The following is a 16,407-nucleotide window of genomic DNA, read 5'->3' as shown; positions in this document are numbered from 1 at the left end:
TCCTTTAGTCTTTTCGTATTTGAGCATTCCAAAGTGTAACTGTGTCTGTTACCTTGTGTATGTTTTTGCTTACATATGCTTTTGAATGTTTGTAAAGCTGACCTGTGCAACAGTTCTTTAAGAGTGTAATAGTAGACTGTTAAAAGACTGTTTACCAGTAATTGTTCTGTACAGTATGTTCTGTAATAACGCTAAATGCTTTTAACTCTTAAAGCTTCTCAAGTGTTTGTGTACCTGTATTAAAACCTTTTGTAAAGCCTCTTTGGGACTGGTATCAACTAGGAGCTTGAGCAGTAGGGCTGATTTAATTTAGTCTCTTCAGTGCGGTTCCACAGTAGTTCTCTTAATCTTTGTGTCTTCTCTAAGAGGCCAGAAACCTCCTTCTCTACCTTCAGTCCTTAGCATCTACTCCTTTACAGTTCATAAGCTTTCAGATATACCCAATTGTAGATGAGGGTTTAGTTTGTGAATAATATCAATGAAAATGCCATTAAAAAGAAAAAAAAAAAACTGCAAGCTTGGTTTTGCTGAAGAAGCATGTTCTTCTGATTAGGATTTCTTTTTATTTTCCTTATTTTATTTTAGAGGGAGGAGGGGAAACCCAAAACTTGCTTATATAGCACTTAAGACTGTAGTGTTAGAGTATTATGCGTGCAAACTTCGAAGTCCGTTTGGAGAGGCTGGTTTGGGATATTCTTTGGCTTGTCTTGGTGTGGAGAGGAAGAGTGGATCTTTGTACTGCTAAAATGTGCTAAAACTACAAACATCCCATAACAGGTCTATGTATGGGAGTAACAAAACGTAAGGAGAAGCTTGTGTTTAGCTTCTTGTAGCAAGGTGGTAGAAGAGGTGAACTGTAAAATCCGTCTGGTCACCTCTCCTCCAGTATAGGGCAGAACTTGGAAACTTATCCTTGGAGCAGCATTATAAGTGCATTGAATCAAAACAGACTGATGTTATTCTAAGTTATGGAAACTAAAAATGTAGAATGTGTAATAAATTATAAATGTATTTTATTAGTGTTTTGTTCTAAATCTCCATGTTAAGAATTTTAAACTAAACCTAAATACATTTGCATATTAACTAGCAAATTAAGGTTGAAATGTGAAAGTGAAGGATGAGTTGAAAAGCATATCTGTAAATAGGGGTATTTGCTCTTAACTTTTTTATGTTCATGTCACTTTTCTAGCTATAACTAATAATGTGAGAAGACGTGAAAATCAGCAAATAGCACCTAGGCAATGTCATATAATTCAAATCTAAAATAATGGGGAAGCAGTAATACCCTATCCATTGGTCTAAAATAATTACTGTCTGCACTCTGAACACATTACTTTTGAGATAATTTTTTGTCAATTCCTACAAATTGTGTACTGTATATAAACAGTTTAAAATGTAGAAATAGAATCATACTTTTTGTTGCTCTGCAAGATTTTTAAGTGGCTAACCATAAAGGTTTTATTTCCTTTTAATGATTCATTATTTATGCTTAGAGTTGAGTTACATTTGTTTCTGTATGTAAATTATTGATAAGTCTTGTTTAAAGCAGAGGAGATAATTGTGTATAATCAGGCAATGTGTTTTCTGCTGTAATTTCCAAATTGTTTCATACAAGACCTTAACAGAATGGACAAGACTTGAGTATGATGAAAAAATCTTTTGTGTTCTTAAGTGGCTTTTAAGTTTTGCACATGACAAAAATATGACATGAAAAACATGCCAATGTGAATGTAATAATTCCTGTTATGTGATCACTAATAGTCATGAAGGAATATGGAATCACAGGTTTGCAGGGGTCTTCAGAATTTGTGCAGACTGTTCTGTAAGTATGGGTTTAAGTCAAAATGGTTAATTTTAATGCTATACCAGTAAAAATGTACGTCCCATGGATTATTATAGATGAGTCTTCTAACTCTTCACTGATACAGCTCTTTAGATAAAGATACATAAGTAGTTTCTTTATCAATTTGTCTTTCAGCTAATGCAAATTTCAACAAATTTCAAACATAGACCTGTTATATATGCCTAGGAAGCTTATTTAAAAATTAGCATAGGGATGAAGCAAGACCAGGCTGTGTGCATAAGCAGAACTCTAATCTTTATGGAGATGCAAAATCAGTTGTATTGTAACACATACACAGTTTTAAATGAGTTTTACTTTGTATTCCTGAGGTTTTATTGGAATCAATGGATTTTTTACTGCAGTTTAATTATTGCAGAGAAATGCAGCTACTGGGTTTTTTAAAGTGCATCTTTTAATTATTAAAAAAAAAAAAACCAAAAAAAACCCAAGCAAAAACCTATGCTGCTTTTTGTCCAACTCAGTGCTCATTTGTCACATTAATTCCATGCTGGATTCCCCTTCTAAGCCTTTGTGATTCTGGGAAGAAAAGTTATATGCAATGGAGTAAGGATGCTTTGATGTGATTCTGATTCCTTCCTGTTTGTCTTGCTTGCCTGCAGTTAACATGAGACAGTTGTCTTCAGTGTGGTGTCTAATAACGAGTATCAGATGTTTAATAAAAAGGAAAATATAATCAGACCTCACTTCCTTTGTTGGTTCTTGCGGCTTTCAAATCTTTACTCAGTCCTTTCCTGTTACCATAGGTCTTGAAAGGTAAATGCAATGAGAAGAAATGATTGTTGATTGAAAGTGGCAGTAAACCAGATTATGTGTGTAAATTAAGTCAGAAAAAAAAAAAGTTTTAACAGTAAGGTGGGTTTTTTAAAAAGTAATTTTTAGTAATCTAACTTACTGGTCACTTGTTGGAACTATTTTATTTGTAGATCAGTAAGTAAACATTTTGAGTGGTGCCAAACTTCCAAGTTTTGCAAGGATTGCTTTCCAGGGATGCCCACAATTTTTTGGCTAATTATCTTTGAGGTTGCTATGCCTTTTAAAAATCTGATTGCAATTGCATTGCTAGACTCACTGGCTAAACAGTTAGAATGGCTTTCTAGGCTAAAAAGTACTTTCTAGTCCTAAAAGTACTTTAACAATGCAGAGTCAGCTATATGGATCAGGTCTGCATTTAAGTTTGCCATCTTGCAACTTAGCTGCATTTCACAGATTTCTAAACTACTATTTTATTTTTCCTTTGTAGTTCTAGTGTAATTCATGCTGCTTCTTCTCAACCAGGTTAGAATAGCTGTGCTACCAAATGACTTCTTTTAGTCCTGTGGCGTTCCAAGCTGGGGGTGACGCTCCGCAGTTGTTGCTTAATGCGTGGGTTTAAGTTCTACAAGTTACATTTTGATAGAGGGAGTGGAGATGGTAAGTCAGGATCTAGATCTTGTTTTCAGGCTAGAAGACTAAGGGCAGGTGCAGGCTTATGAATGCTGTTTCAAAGCATTAATAATGCTGGACTCAAATGGGAGTTCTAGGGGAAAAACGGGAAGTAAAAGTTGATTGCTCCCAACAATGCAGTATTATATCTCAACAACATAAGAGCTCTGAATCACTGGAGGTTATTCTTCTGGCAGGCTTCTTTGAGGCTGAAAGTTAAGATTGGAAACCCAAGGATGTGCATTTGGAGTGGGAAGGAAAGCAACTTCAGGTTTTGTTTGGATGCACAAAGCAGCAAAATATTTTTAGCCTGTTCTTAGTGGTGCACAGTGGAGTTGTAGAAAGGGAAGATTCATGTGTGTAAGAAAGAACTGTAGCAAAAGGACACAGCTTGAAACTAGATTTGAGTTTGACATTTTTTGTCAAAAGAAAACTACTGTGAGACTGCGTGATCTTGTGGAGAGGTGAATCAGTTATGCCGGGGAGCAGAGTGCTGGAGTTGTATCTAGCCTGGTGTCTTTCCTACCTGCTGATGTTCATGAGTGCTGCTATTTGAAGCATTGCAGCTTTCTTTGAGTGGCTGATGTACAAATATGGCAGCCCAGTTTCTAATCTGGCGTTGGATGAAATTAAGATCAAGCTTGGAGTAAACGCCTCATATTTTCCAGTGACTTCCTCTAAAACTTGGAAATCTCTCATCCTCTTGTGCTGGCATATAGCTAGCTCAAAAAGTGGAAACAAGTTTTGTGTTCACATTTCTTTGGGGAAACCAAACCCTGAAGTAAACAGAAGAAACCCTGTTAAAATAGCAAGTTTCACCTACCCTCTTCTGAGACTTATTTCTGACTGCATTTAGCCTTCACTAATTTATATTAAACAGCAACAAAAAAGTGTTTTGAAAAGCAAAAGCAGAGTGGAAACAAGCAATTGCATTGCTGGAATATCACATGAATGCCACCTGTGGAAATGGTTAATGTCTTTGAATTACTGTACCATCAGTGTGGTTAAACCTTTGCCCAGAGTACCATGGGCACAGGCAGGAATAGTTGAAGCAATGTTGTTAAATAAAGAAGAAAACTGCCACTTGCAGCTGTTACTACAGCTGCAGTTCTGTGGTCAGAGCCCATAGGTTTTTGTATAACGTAATCCAAACCATGTTAGGTATAGATGTATTGGTATGTGCCAGTAGTGGCTTATTCTGTGTTGCTTCAGTTACTTTTCAAGCTTTTCAGTGCACCTACTGAAACATTTTTGAGTGTCATTTGAGAGTGTTAGTATGTGTTCTAGTGTGGTTATATAAAACTAGCAGGGGAAAAATATCCTTGCAGCTTTTCCACTGGGCTTTTGTAAACTTGAGCTCAATTCAGTGAACTAATTTAATACTGCTATCCCACAGGCCCTTTCAAAAGAAAGTGTTATTCAGTTGTAAAGTGTAGGCTTCTTTTTAAGGAATTCTGAAGTTTTCAAATAGCATTTTGGTACAGAATCCCTAAATCCATTGACTTTTCAGTCCACCTCAATGGATGATTTTTTGTGGGATCAGTGAAACTCATGAATATTCTAAGCAGCAACAAATATATCAAATCTAGTACACTTCCTGCAATTCAGTGAATGCAACTTGTAAGCATTCACAGATGCTGTTCTTTAGCAGGGGTTTTGTAAGGCTTTACTGTTGTCAACAGCACATCAGATGTGATACTGTTAGCTGCCAAAACAATGTATTAAAAGTGTTCTTCCATCTTCAGCAAAGCTTATTTGTAAACCTCCCATTAATTTCTTGTGAATTAGAATGCCTGTGTGAGGTTTATTCTGGCACGATACGAAGTTTGACCAGCTTTCTGCCTTCACAAGAAACAGACTTCAGTGAGTATCTGCTCAATAAAAGTAAAATCGTATGTTTTCATTTGTGCGTTCATAGAAAGTGAAACAAGCCTTTACTTAATTCAGTACACCAAAGAATATTAACACCCCACCTTCCCCCTTCCCTGCCTTTCCCCCCTTACCCCCCCCCCCCCCAAGTTTCATTAGGATGGGGACTATGTTCTGGAAAGTTTTTTTTAAATGTTGTATTTGTTTAAAAAGAATTAAGAATAAGATCTTGTAAGAGCTGTGAGCATGCCTAAATCTATTACACAGAAATCTTAATGAAAACCTTCTGAGTATCTACATGTTTTTTGTTTTAAATCTAACAGCTTCCTGATTGATCATAAACCAGCTTTGACAGTGACAGATTGCTGTCAGTGTTAAGGGCATACATCTTTCAGCTTCCACAAGTGCTTGAAGCAGTGGAGCTGAACTGCCAGGTAATCCTGGTGGTATTCCATAGTATGTGCAGAGACCAGATGGTTATTGCTATCCATGAAGTCAGGATGCATGAGCTATTTTGTACATCAAGAATGAAACTCCAGAATATATCTTCCTGCATATCTGCTTTTGGGGGGAAAAAAAATTGTCCTCCAGTTAAGTTCAAATGCAGCTGCTGCAATAGTTGCTGATTTAAGGACAAGGAGGTAGTGTAGGTTTTTGTTTGGATGGACTTGTTTATTTCACTAATCGTACACAGTTCTGGGTTTTACTGAGGACAGTGCCTTTTAAAGATGTTGGTACCATAGCTTATTCATAAGCCTTCCTTCCAGGTCACATGTCAGAAACCACTAGTTTGATGTTCTGTGTGCTTACTTTGTCTCCATCAGGGAAACTTACAGTATCTTAGTTCATCACTGTGGAAGCAGAGTTGTGGGATGCAAGGATCACAACCTTATATTAATTAAGCTATTATTAATAGCAACAGCTTGATTCCATTAATGATAGGTAACTATTAATACAGTACAAGCAATAATTGCTGTTTTTTGGTGGCTAGATCTTCAACTGTGCACAAGTATCTGTAGAGTCCATTCACACAAACTTGCACAGAAGGGATTTTTGTGACAGGCATTTGCTTGTTTCCTGAACAACAAAAAACATTCTGAGAACTGAAAAGATAGTTTGTATTTGAAAGCTATACAGTGTCTTACAAACACTAACAGTTTATAATTGTAAAACTGTGCTGCCTGGCTAGAAACCCTGACAATGCTGGAATTCAAGAGCAACTTTGTACTTTACAGATCGATTGTGGTTGTTGAAGCATGCTACTTCATCTGCGCAAAGACGAGACACTTTTCTTGTGCACAAACATTACTGCATTCATTTTGAGAAGAAAATGTATTTTAAAATAAAGCAAATGCTTTAAGTGAAGAGTAAACCTGGGGATCTCTCTTTCAGAGGAGGAGTGTGAACATACAAGGTTTGATAGTTAGCACTGCACAAAAATATCTTCGATGAAAATGCTCCATATTCTGTTTGCTCAAAGGTCAGCTTGTAAGCATCTTGAGAAATAACCTTACAGAAGACTGAAGTTTTAAACCCTCTGTGTTACGAAGTTTCTGGAAAGTAAATTTCAATATTTAGAATAAGTGTGCTGCTTTAATTTTCAAAGCTGTCATACATAGCATGCTCTGTGGGAACTTGTGACTGGAGTCAAATAGTACAGCTGTGTATCTAGACAAATGGTTTCTAATATGATCTTGTGATTGTTGGCTTTCTAAGAAGTAATGGAGCAATGCAGTCATCCCATCTGTTTGAGTGTAATTGCTTTAGGCAGTGGCAAAGGTTATCTACTAAACTGAAGCTGTGTGCATGTTCCCTGGTTTTCTAGTCCATGCTTATGGAAGTTGAGGGTGTGAAGAAAATGTGAAGGTTGCAGAAAATGCTAGCAGAAGCAGTAGTTCACTATTTCTTTTTTTTTCTATATATAATTTACACAGTGATTTCCAGCTATTTTCAGTCTCTGAATAGCTTCATAAGATACACTAAAACAAACCACAGACAAAAGTCTGAGAGCTGTTGCATGCTGCTAACTTACATTTAAGAGAATGTCTGGTATTACTAAAAGAGCTTGGATATTGCATAAAGTACCTTATAATGCAGAGGTAAAATTAGAATCATAGAATAGTTAGGGTTGGAAAGGACCTTAAGATCACCTAGTTCCAACCCCCCTGCCATGGGCAGGGACACCTCACACTAAACCATGTCATCCAAGGCTCTGTCCAACCTGACCTTGAACACCACCAGGGATGGAGCATTCACAACCTCCATGGGCAACCCATTCCAGTGCCTCACCACCCTAAGAGTAAAGAATTTCTTCCTTATATCCAGTCTAAACTTCGCCTGTTTAAGTTTTAACCCGTTACCCCTTGTCCTGTCACTACAGTCCCTGATGAATAGTCCCTCCCCAGCATCCTTGTAGGCCCCCTTCAGATACTGGAAGGCTGCTATGAGGTCTCCACGCAGCCTTCTCTTCTCCAGGCTGAACAGCCCCAACTTTCTCAGCCTGTTCCCATATGGGAGGTGCTCCAGTCCCATGATCATCCTCGTGGCCCTCCTCTGGACTTGTTCCAACAGTTCCATGTCCTTTTTATGATGAGGACACCACAACTGCACACAATACTCCAAGTGAGGTCTCCCGAGAGCAGAGCAGAGGGGCAGGATCACCTCCTTCGACCTGCTGGTCACGCTCCTCTTGATGCAGCCCAGGATACAGTTGGCTTTCTGGGCTGTGAGCGCACACTGCAGCCAGCTCATGTTCATTTTCTCATCGACCAACACCTCCAAGTCCTTCTCTGCAGGGCTGCTCTGAATCTCTTTGCCCAACCTGTAGCTGTGCCTGGGATTGCTCCGACCCAGGTGTAGGACCTTGTGTTATGTGTAAATATTAGCATCAAAGCACCTTTAAAAAGCTCCTCCATTTCAAGTTGATAAAGTGTGAGAGAAAGCTAAGGTAGCACACTATGTATTTGCTGAGAGATCTCTGCAGTGGTGATCTTGGTTTGAAGAAACCTATGTGGGTACAAATATAATTTGTTTATATGCTTATAACAAAAAGAAAACTCTCCTCTCTTTTCAGAAATTTTTTCACTAAAAGGACAAAGGAACTCAAACCTGCTGCCCAAAGTGCTCCTGGTTGGAAGTTGTTTGGAAAAGTCCCACCCAGGGAAAACCTTCCAAAAGATTCCAAAATTATTCAGCAGGTGAGTAAATATCACACAACTCTAGATACAAAACTTGTAAAAATTAATGCATAGGTATTGCAGTTCTCTGCTGTTTATCGCCATGTTGTTACTATACAACTGTAGAGTATTCTGGGAAGTATTTGTCTAAAGAATCTTCTTATAAAAAGGTGATACATGTTCAAAAAGTGTTTAAGCTGTTCCAGAAAAAAAAAATCAGAACTTGTATTAATTTCCTGTAAAAACTACCTTATTTAATGTGATATGCTGCTTTATTTTTTTTTTTTTTTTTAATAGTAAAGTGATTGTGAAATACTAATTTTTAATCTAACTCATCTTTGCATAGTCCTTTTTGCCTGGAGGACTTACTATCTGGGTGACTTACTGACTGGGTAACTTAAGCAACAAATTGCTTAGAATTCTGAAACATGTAGTCTTGTTTCATTTAGACTTTCAATCTCACTCAAGATATTTTTGTTTCAAAATAGTAATGTAAGTTGAACTTGTTTTGAAGTTACTGGGGTACTACAGAAAGGTAATTCTGATTTCCTTCCTCTAATACAAAGTAGAACTTAATATATGCATTCCTGGGGAGTCTGTCTTTAATTTGGTAAAATAAAAATGAAACATCATAGTCTTTAAAGATGAGGAATTGGTAATGTATCATTAACGTAATGTTAACATGCAGTTCTTAAGTTTAAAGATTTGTTGACATAAGAGATGTGAATATTCCTTGTGTTGGTTAAAACAGTAACTTGAATCTCTTGAGAGCTGCTTTCTCTGTCTCCTTTCGTACATTCTCTGTAAGCTGATGTATTTGACAAGTGCAAATGGTTGTGAGTGAAGCAGTGTTCAGCCATCTTCTAGAAAGCTTCTTAGTGAAGAGGGCCTTTTGGGAGCAACTAAAGTGAAAAAGGAGGGTTCTTTTTGAAGGACTTCAGTGTAATGGGACTTGTCACACAATAAAATGTAGGCAGTGATGAGATTACAGAAACTGCAATCTTGGGGATTGGACTAGATGATCTTTAAAGGTCCCTTTCAACCTAAACTGTTCTATGATTTGCTGTGAAGTAAATGGAATGCTTTTTCGACATTTTCAAATACAATTTTCCTTATTTAAATGGTTTCCATTTTTGGGTGGGTGAGGATAAGTTTACTTAAGTCTACTACTTTACTTAAGTCTTAGTTTACTTGCAGATGAGTGCTGTTGGCTTTGTGCTATGAAAATACTGTAGTAAAAATCCAGATGTCACTTTCATCCCGAGAAATGGAGAGTATGCACAACACTACCAGTCATAAAATCATAGAATCATAGAATACTTAGGGTTGGAAAGGACCTTAAGATCATCTAGTTCCAACCCCCCTGCCATGGGCAGGGACACCTCACACTTAACCATGTCACCCAAGGCTCTGTGCAACCTGTCCTTGAACACTGCCAGGGATGGAGCATTCACAACTTCCCTGGGCAGCCCACTTCAGTTCCTCACCACCCTTCCAGTCATCTGCTTCCCGTTTTCTAGTAATGAAGATGTTCTGGAGACCAAGTCGTCTGCAGAAATAGTCTTAATTTCTTATCCTGTTGGCTCTCAGTGACAGTTTTTCTTTTAAACTGTAGTGTTAACCATTTTTTTTTAACTTCTCCAAAGTGTTCAAAAAGCAAATACAATAAAACAGTCTTCAAATGTGATCAAGTTGATCCTAGCCACTAGTCATGTGGTTTGTGTTATAATGGTTGCCAGATTATTGGATTTATATAATCTTGAGTAATGTGTCAGTAGTAGCTAATATTTTTAGCTTTTCATTTTATCTAAAGTATGCATAGTCTTTAGATAAAGTATCATGAGCTAAGATAACGCAGTTATCAAAAGGGATCCAGATTAATGTTAACACAGAGTTAGACCTACAATACCTGAGACAATTTGATTCTTAAATTGAGAGGTAACAGTAATGTCCCTATATCTAACGTATGTCAAATGTCTCGCATGTGTGTTTAAAAATTACAATATAGCTCCTTGTACATACACCTTTGAAGAAAATCCAGTGGTTTTCAAGAACGTTCAAATTTGCTAAACCGGCAGTGGGTTAGAATGAATATAGGCCCATATGGTTATTGAAGATCAGTGGAAAATACTATCTTCACTTTCTGAATGGCTGACTGAAGTCTCTAGACTAAATTCCTCACTCTGCAGGAGAATAACTGCATTCTTGCATATGTTCTTTTCATTTATGAGGCCTTTAATCATATTTCTGTCAACTTCTTAAAGTAATTCTGTGAGCCTAGCAAAATACTTAATATCCTACATGGAATGTCTTTAAAACTGCCACTTCGACTTTCTAAATTGAAGTCAAAGGATCAAATTGAAGTCAAAGTTTATGATCTGAAACATAAGCCTGTATATTCCCCCAACATTTTTAGGTATCTATGGTCAGAACAATGGCTGCTCACTGTTTACCAGCTTTTGTAAAATGAGCTTCTAGGCATAAAATGATGCAAGTAGAATAGGCTTAAGCTGTAGGCAGGCTGCCTGCAAGGGAGTTTGTGGTACATTATTATTAGCAACTAATCTTACTGTTCCTGAACAGTTATGGCATTCTTCATGGTTAAACACAGTTCTGTGACTTTACTGATGCCAATAGCCAGCCTTGGGAGGGTGCAAATAACCACTTGATTAAGGAAACTCAGTAATGAGTCAGCATCCTTCAGATGAAGGATGAGGTCTTGAGAAGCCCTTTTAGAGGAAAAATTAACTTCTGACACGAAAAACTTCATAATAAATAGGAGAAGGAAGTCTTTTGGGTAAGGGTAATGCTTATATCAAAGGTTTATAGCAATATTTATTAATAGGACTTTCCTATTAGTAAAACAAGAAAAAAACAATGCATCATTGTAGATTTATAGTCAAAAGGCTGGTAGAGCCCACATGCCCTGTTGTATCCTGGCCAGTGGAACCCTACTTTGTTATCTTCATTTTGGTAAGGATGATTTAGTAAATTGATAATTACATTTAAATGAATGCTTGTGGCTCCTAATCACTGTCAACTGGAAATTGCTATATATGCCTCTCCAGAGAAGTCAGGTGGTGATTCTAATATCTTGAGTAACTGCCAAGAAAATCTGGAAACTGAATTTGGGATACTGTTTCAGACATTTTTCAGACGATGATGGTAGCCAGCTCTGCCTTCAGAGACTATCTAATGAATATTACTGTAAATAATTCCTTTGCAAGTTTCTTAGCATATGTGGAAGATGATAAATGTTTTGTCGAAAAGCCACCTGCAGGGCTTGCCTGTCTAGGGAGGTGGCAGTGTCCCTTGCAGCTGTGCTGCCATCAGCATGCTTTCGGTGAGATGCTCTAGTGCAAACTGGGTCAGAGGTTGAAAGTTCTTGGCAGCTGCATCTCCCTGCTCGCAGCTGCTGGCATGCTTGGCTCTCCTTGGATTTAGAGCTGCCCAAGCAGGATGTGATTGAGGCCAACTCTTTTGCTGGACATCTCCCTCCTCTGGGCTTCCTTCCTTCACTGTTTTTTAAAAAGGGAACTTAGCATCTCCTTAGGACTGCAAATGTCAAATGCATTTGATGTTTTTAGGAAGAGTGCCTTTTTTCATGAACTGCAGCTAATAGAACTGGCTATTATAAGAAGTATGTGGTCATTAATGATCATTCTAGTAAATTCTTTTCAATCTGTACAGAACTCTGCTTTAAATTAGACTGCTGAAACATTTTAATGCTGAAGCATTTAAAGGAGAAACTGACTTGTAGGCTGATTTTGGTGTGTATTGACTGAAGTCCAAGTTATTTTTAAAAATGCAAGCTCGATTTCATTTTTTATGCTTATAGCTAAAAGAAAAGTGCTTTTAATCTATAATTAAAATGATTCCAAAAATCAACTCATTAAGATTAGCTCTAGATTTTATTAAAGCAGTCTTGAATACTTATTAATTTTTTTAAAGCAGTACAGTGATTTTTTTTTTTTTTTCCTAATACAGAATCATAGAATCATAGAATAGTTAGGGTTGGAAAGGACCTCAAGATCACCCAGTTCCAACCCCTCTGCCATGGGCAGGGACATCTCACACTAAGCCATGCCACCCAAGGCTTCATCTAACCTGGCCTTGAACACCGCCAGGGATGGAGAATTCACAACCTCCGTGGGCAACCCATTCCAGTGCCTCACCACCCTAAGAGTAAAGAATTTCTTCCTTATATCCAATCTAAACTTCCCCTGTTTAAGTTTGAACCCATTACCCCTTGTCCTGTCACTACAGTCCCTAATAAAGGGTCCATCCCCAGCATCCCTCTAGCCCCCCTTCAGATACTGAGTCGTGTGAAAACTGATCCAAAATACATCCATTCCTCTGAAGAGAAAACCCCAGTAAGTTGTCCCTGGGAGACCGTGGGAGTTCTGCTGATTCAGTGAATGCAGTTTCTCCATTAGAACTCAGACTGGAGACAATGACATTGGAAAAATATGCAAGTGAAATCATTAAGCTTTTCAATCCTCAAGTACATTTTTTTTTTCCAAATATTCAGAGAGATTCAAAGATAAAAAGATAAAAAGAAGTAAAACATACACTAAATTAACTTTATCAGCTATTTTAGCAAAGTACTGTCAATGGCAGACTTAAATTAGGGGGGAGGGGTGGAGCTTATTTTCTATTTAAATCCGATGCACCATAAAGAGCTTGCAATGTAATAATAACAAATTATTCCTTATTCAGAAGTGATGTGTCTTTCAAAAGCTGTCATGTTGCATACAAAATGTAAGGTATTAATTTTAGACAGTCTGTTAAATACAAATGCTGGTTTTGATGACTGGGTCACTGTCCTATGACCTCTAAAGGTATTTTTGAATCTCTCTGAATATTTGGAAAAAAAAAAAAAATACAGTGCTAGATGCTTTTTCATGGGATTGGTTCTTAAGTAGATTGTTACCTAGATAGGCTGGCTCATCTTGCACTGCTACCAGAGAAAACAGAAAAGCAAGACTTCTGCCTGTTTAGCAGATACGGGGTAGAAATGGTAACATTGGTTAACAATGGTTGGTAAAAAACTGCCTTGAAACCAGGACAATAGGTCAGGGTATTTGGTCTTGCAAGGAACAGTGTAACACCTGAATACCAATTTCTATACTAGCAGCAGTGAGATGCCTGTGATGGTTTTCCTTTGTAGACAGTGTAGCAGTCAGATTTTCAAGAAGTGTCCCTTATCTCTCCAGAGTCACACATGTAGTCAGTAAACTGCTATGCTAAAGATAAACCAAAGACATTCCCCAGTGTTTTAGACTTTTGCAGGATTATCTTGTCAGTAAAATGGTAATGAAGCTGGTTGGACCTCAGTGAGACAAATGCCTACTTTTGTTTGCACAAAGGATAGAAAATACACTTCAGCTCCAAGTAACAGGGCTTACCCAGCTTGGTAAACTTGTCAAAACTTACTAAGTTTTGACAAATTTTTACCAAAGGAAACCTGTCAAGGAGAACTTTTCATGATGGCAGTGCTGTGCTGTGCTGGTGGCACAAATGCATCTTCAGGGGAGTACTCTACAATGAGCATGGGTGGCATTAATGTTTTGAAAACACTGCAGAGGTGTTGACTGCTGATGTGAATTCTTCTGCTTGCTGTTTTTTGGTGTTTTTTTTTTTTTGTTTTTTTTTTTTTTTTTAAAAGTCTTTGAGGTCAAGTACAAGGAGTATTGAAGTGAACTTTCACTTCCTAGAGCTTGAGAAAGAAAGCATAAGTTGTACATAATTTCATTTCTGTCCTGGGAAGTTCCTGGGTTTTTGGGAAACAAAGATAGAAACAAATTGATGTAATAAAAATGATGGAATGTCTTTGATTTGATGGGCCAATAATTTTTTCTTGGTCTTCTGTATCATCTTTTTGATGGGATTCCTCCCTCTCTATTGGGCCTTTGAATTTCATTAGCGAAGGATGGCACAGGTGAAAATAATGTGGTGGGTTTTTTGTTTTTTCTCTTAAGTGAGCTTTTGAGGTTGAGCAGACTTGTGCTGGCGAGCTTGAGGGCTTGTGAGCTAACTAACTTACAGGTAAAGATCTAGTTGGGTGTGAAACGCAATCTAAGATGACCTGAAGGAAAGTGAGGTTTTCAAGATTTGTTTTCGGAGCAAACAAGTTTCTGTTTCATGTCATCCTGTAGACAAGATACAGTTCTTTCTAACAGCTGTCTTATAAGGCTAGTGTTTAAATAAGTATAACTTTTATGGGTGATTGGGACTAGTGAGCAACAGTGTATCATACCTTTTGTTATGTACCTGAGAAGTGCCACAGAAAAAGATTGCCCTTCAGGCAAAGATGCTGGTTGTAGAAAATATAAAATTTAAATTAAAACAGAAAAAACAGTCCAATAGATGTCTATACACATTTTGCACAAGTGGGAAGTCTTTGTATGTGTTTTCATATATTTTGAGGGCTGAAGAACAATGAACAGACACATCTATGTTTCTTCCAACATAGAACATAAATATGTGTGAATTTAAATTTTGGCGTGCATGTTACTATATTGCAATGGTCTTTTTAATTTTATTCACTAAGGCTTTGCTTCTGTTTTTCTCATTAGGATGACAGTACTGGCAGTCTTGCGTCAATATCTGCTCTCAGTCTATTAAACACAGGGGTATGAAATTTAATATATATATTTTCTTTTAGTTGTATGCGATGCCATGCATGGGACTGTGTAGCACTCATTAAAATAGAACAAACATCACATTTTCACAGTAGCATGAATATTTTATGGAACTAACCATCAACTCATTAGATATCATTAGTAAAATAAGCAAACAAACTTCACACGTGAATCTCACTAACAGCTAAAAGTGTTAGAGTATTACTGTTTATATTGCATGTTCTTGAATATCAGGAAATAGGTAATGCTAGAGCTTGATAGTAATTTACTTACGTTTGCTGTGCCTCCTTGCTTAATGATAAAAGTTGTTAAAAGGCCTAATTTGTAATACTTTTGAACACCTCGTGTTAGCTTTGAAAACTGATATCCTACAATCTCTTTTTTTTCCCTGTCACAAAGTCATACAAGCTATTAACACAGAACACACAGTGGCACATCAGAAGTCCAGATGCTTTTAATCACTATTTCTAATATGAAACTGGAAACCTAGAAAAGTGTAGCTTTTGAAACATTTGTTGTATGTTATGCCTTCAGTTTGCTGTGACTGGTATCCTTCTGAAATTAGTCCAGTGCATGTCTGTTACGTTGAAAACTTTTAATGTAATCGCACACTCTTATGTTAAACTGGAATGGTACAAGTTGGCTTTTTAGTTCTGTGGATCCGTTAACTTGGCTTTGTGAAATAGAGCAGTAATGTAACTGCTAGTTGATATTTGATACCTATGGTTCGTGTTACATGGTCTGGCCACTCTCAGCTTTTCTTTATAGTGCCCAAAGCCTGTGGCTTCATGTTCTTTGTAAAGAACAAAAGATAGAACTTGATGCAATTTGTTAAATATCCAGTTAAGGGAAAAATAAACAGTTGAAGATGGATGGCATTACTTTGGAAGGTTGACCTAGAAAAACTCTTTAGTGTCTGGCTGTTCTTTTGCACTGTGTGATTATAAGTATTTTTCCCTCTTTCAGTATAGGTTCTTCTTGTGTCACCTGCAGGTTGCAGAAGAATGTACTGTTCTGTCTGTCCTGATAGCATCTGGCATTTAGTTCTGGGAAAATGTCTAGTTTATGACTCAGAGCTTTTCAGTGACATCTACTCTTGCTATAAGCACTTCTTTTTTTATAATTACCTTGTAGCCAGTGCTAGCTCAGCAATTTTAACATTTAACCTGGGACACATGCAATGGCATAAGAGGGAATCCTTATATGTTAGTAGAAATACTTCTTACATAAATTTTGTATTAGCTTTATTAGGATGATGTAGATGGGTGCTCTCCTAAGCCGTTCTGTTAATGCTTCCATTTGTGGATGATCAACCCTGCTTGAAATGAAGGGAAATAATCTTTCTGATGATATTTCTACTTAACTGTACAACATTGTGGAAGTAATCATATAGATGTTTTTAGAGGCTTACCTGCTCCACAGTTGAACATGT

At 37.3% G+C, this 16,407-nt stretch overlaps 1 protein-coding gene across 1 annotated transcript in view; it reads left to right on the top strand.

The window, feature by feature from the left end:
* TBC1D12 (TBC1 domain family member 12) overlaps positions 1 to 16,407 on the top strand; it is a gene marked incomplete at its 5' end in the record, with an annotated part of 46,310 nt that overhangs the window by 10,271 nt on the left and 19,632 nt on the right. The window contains one exon of the mRNA XM_080621723.1: positions 8,229 to 8,352. Coding sequence (XP_080477849.1) covers positions 8,229 to 8,352 — 124 coding nt within the window. The remainder of the gene's footprint in view (positions 1 to 8,228; positions 8,353 to 16,407) is intronic.

The sequence above is a fragment of the Psittacula echo genome (genome assembly GCF_963264785.1).
Source record: "Psittacula echo genome assembly, chromosome: 6".
NCBI lineage: Eukaryota > Metazoa > Chordata > Aves > Psittaciformes > Psittacidae > Psittacula > Psittacula echo.
Note: the sequence above shows the minus strand (reverse complement) of the source record. Positions and strands in the feature narration are given on the sequence as shown.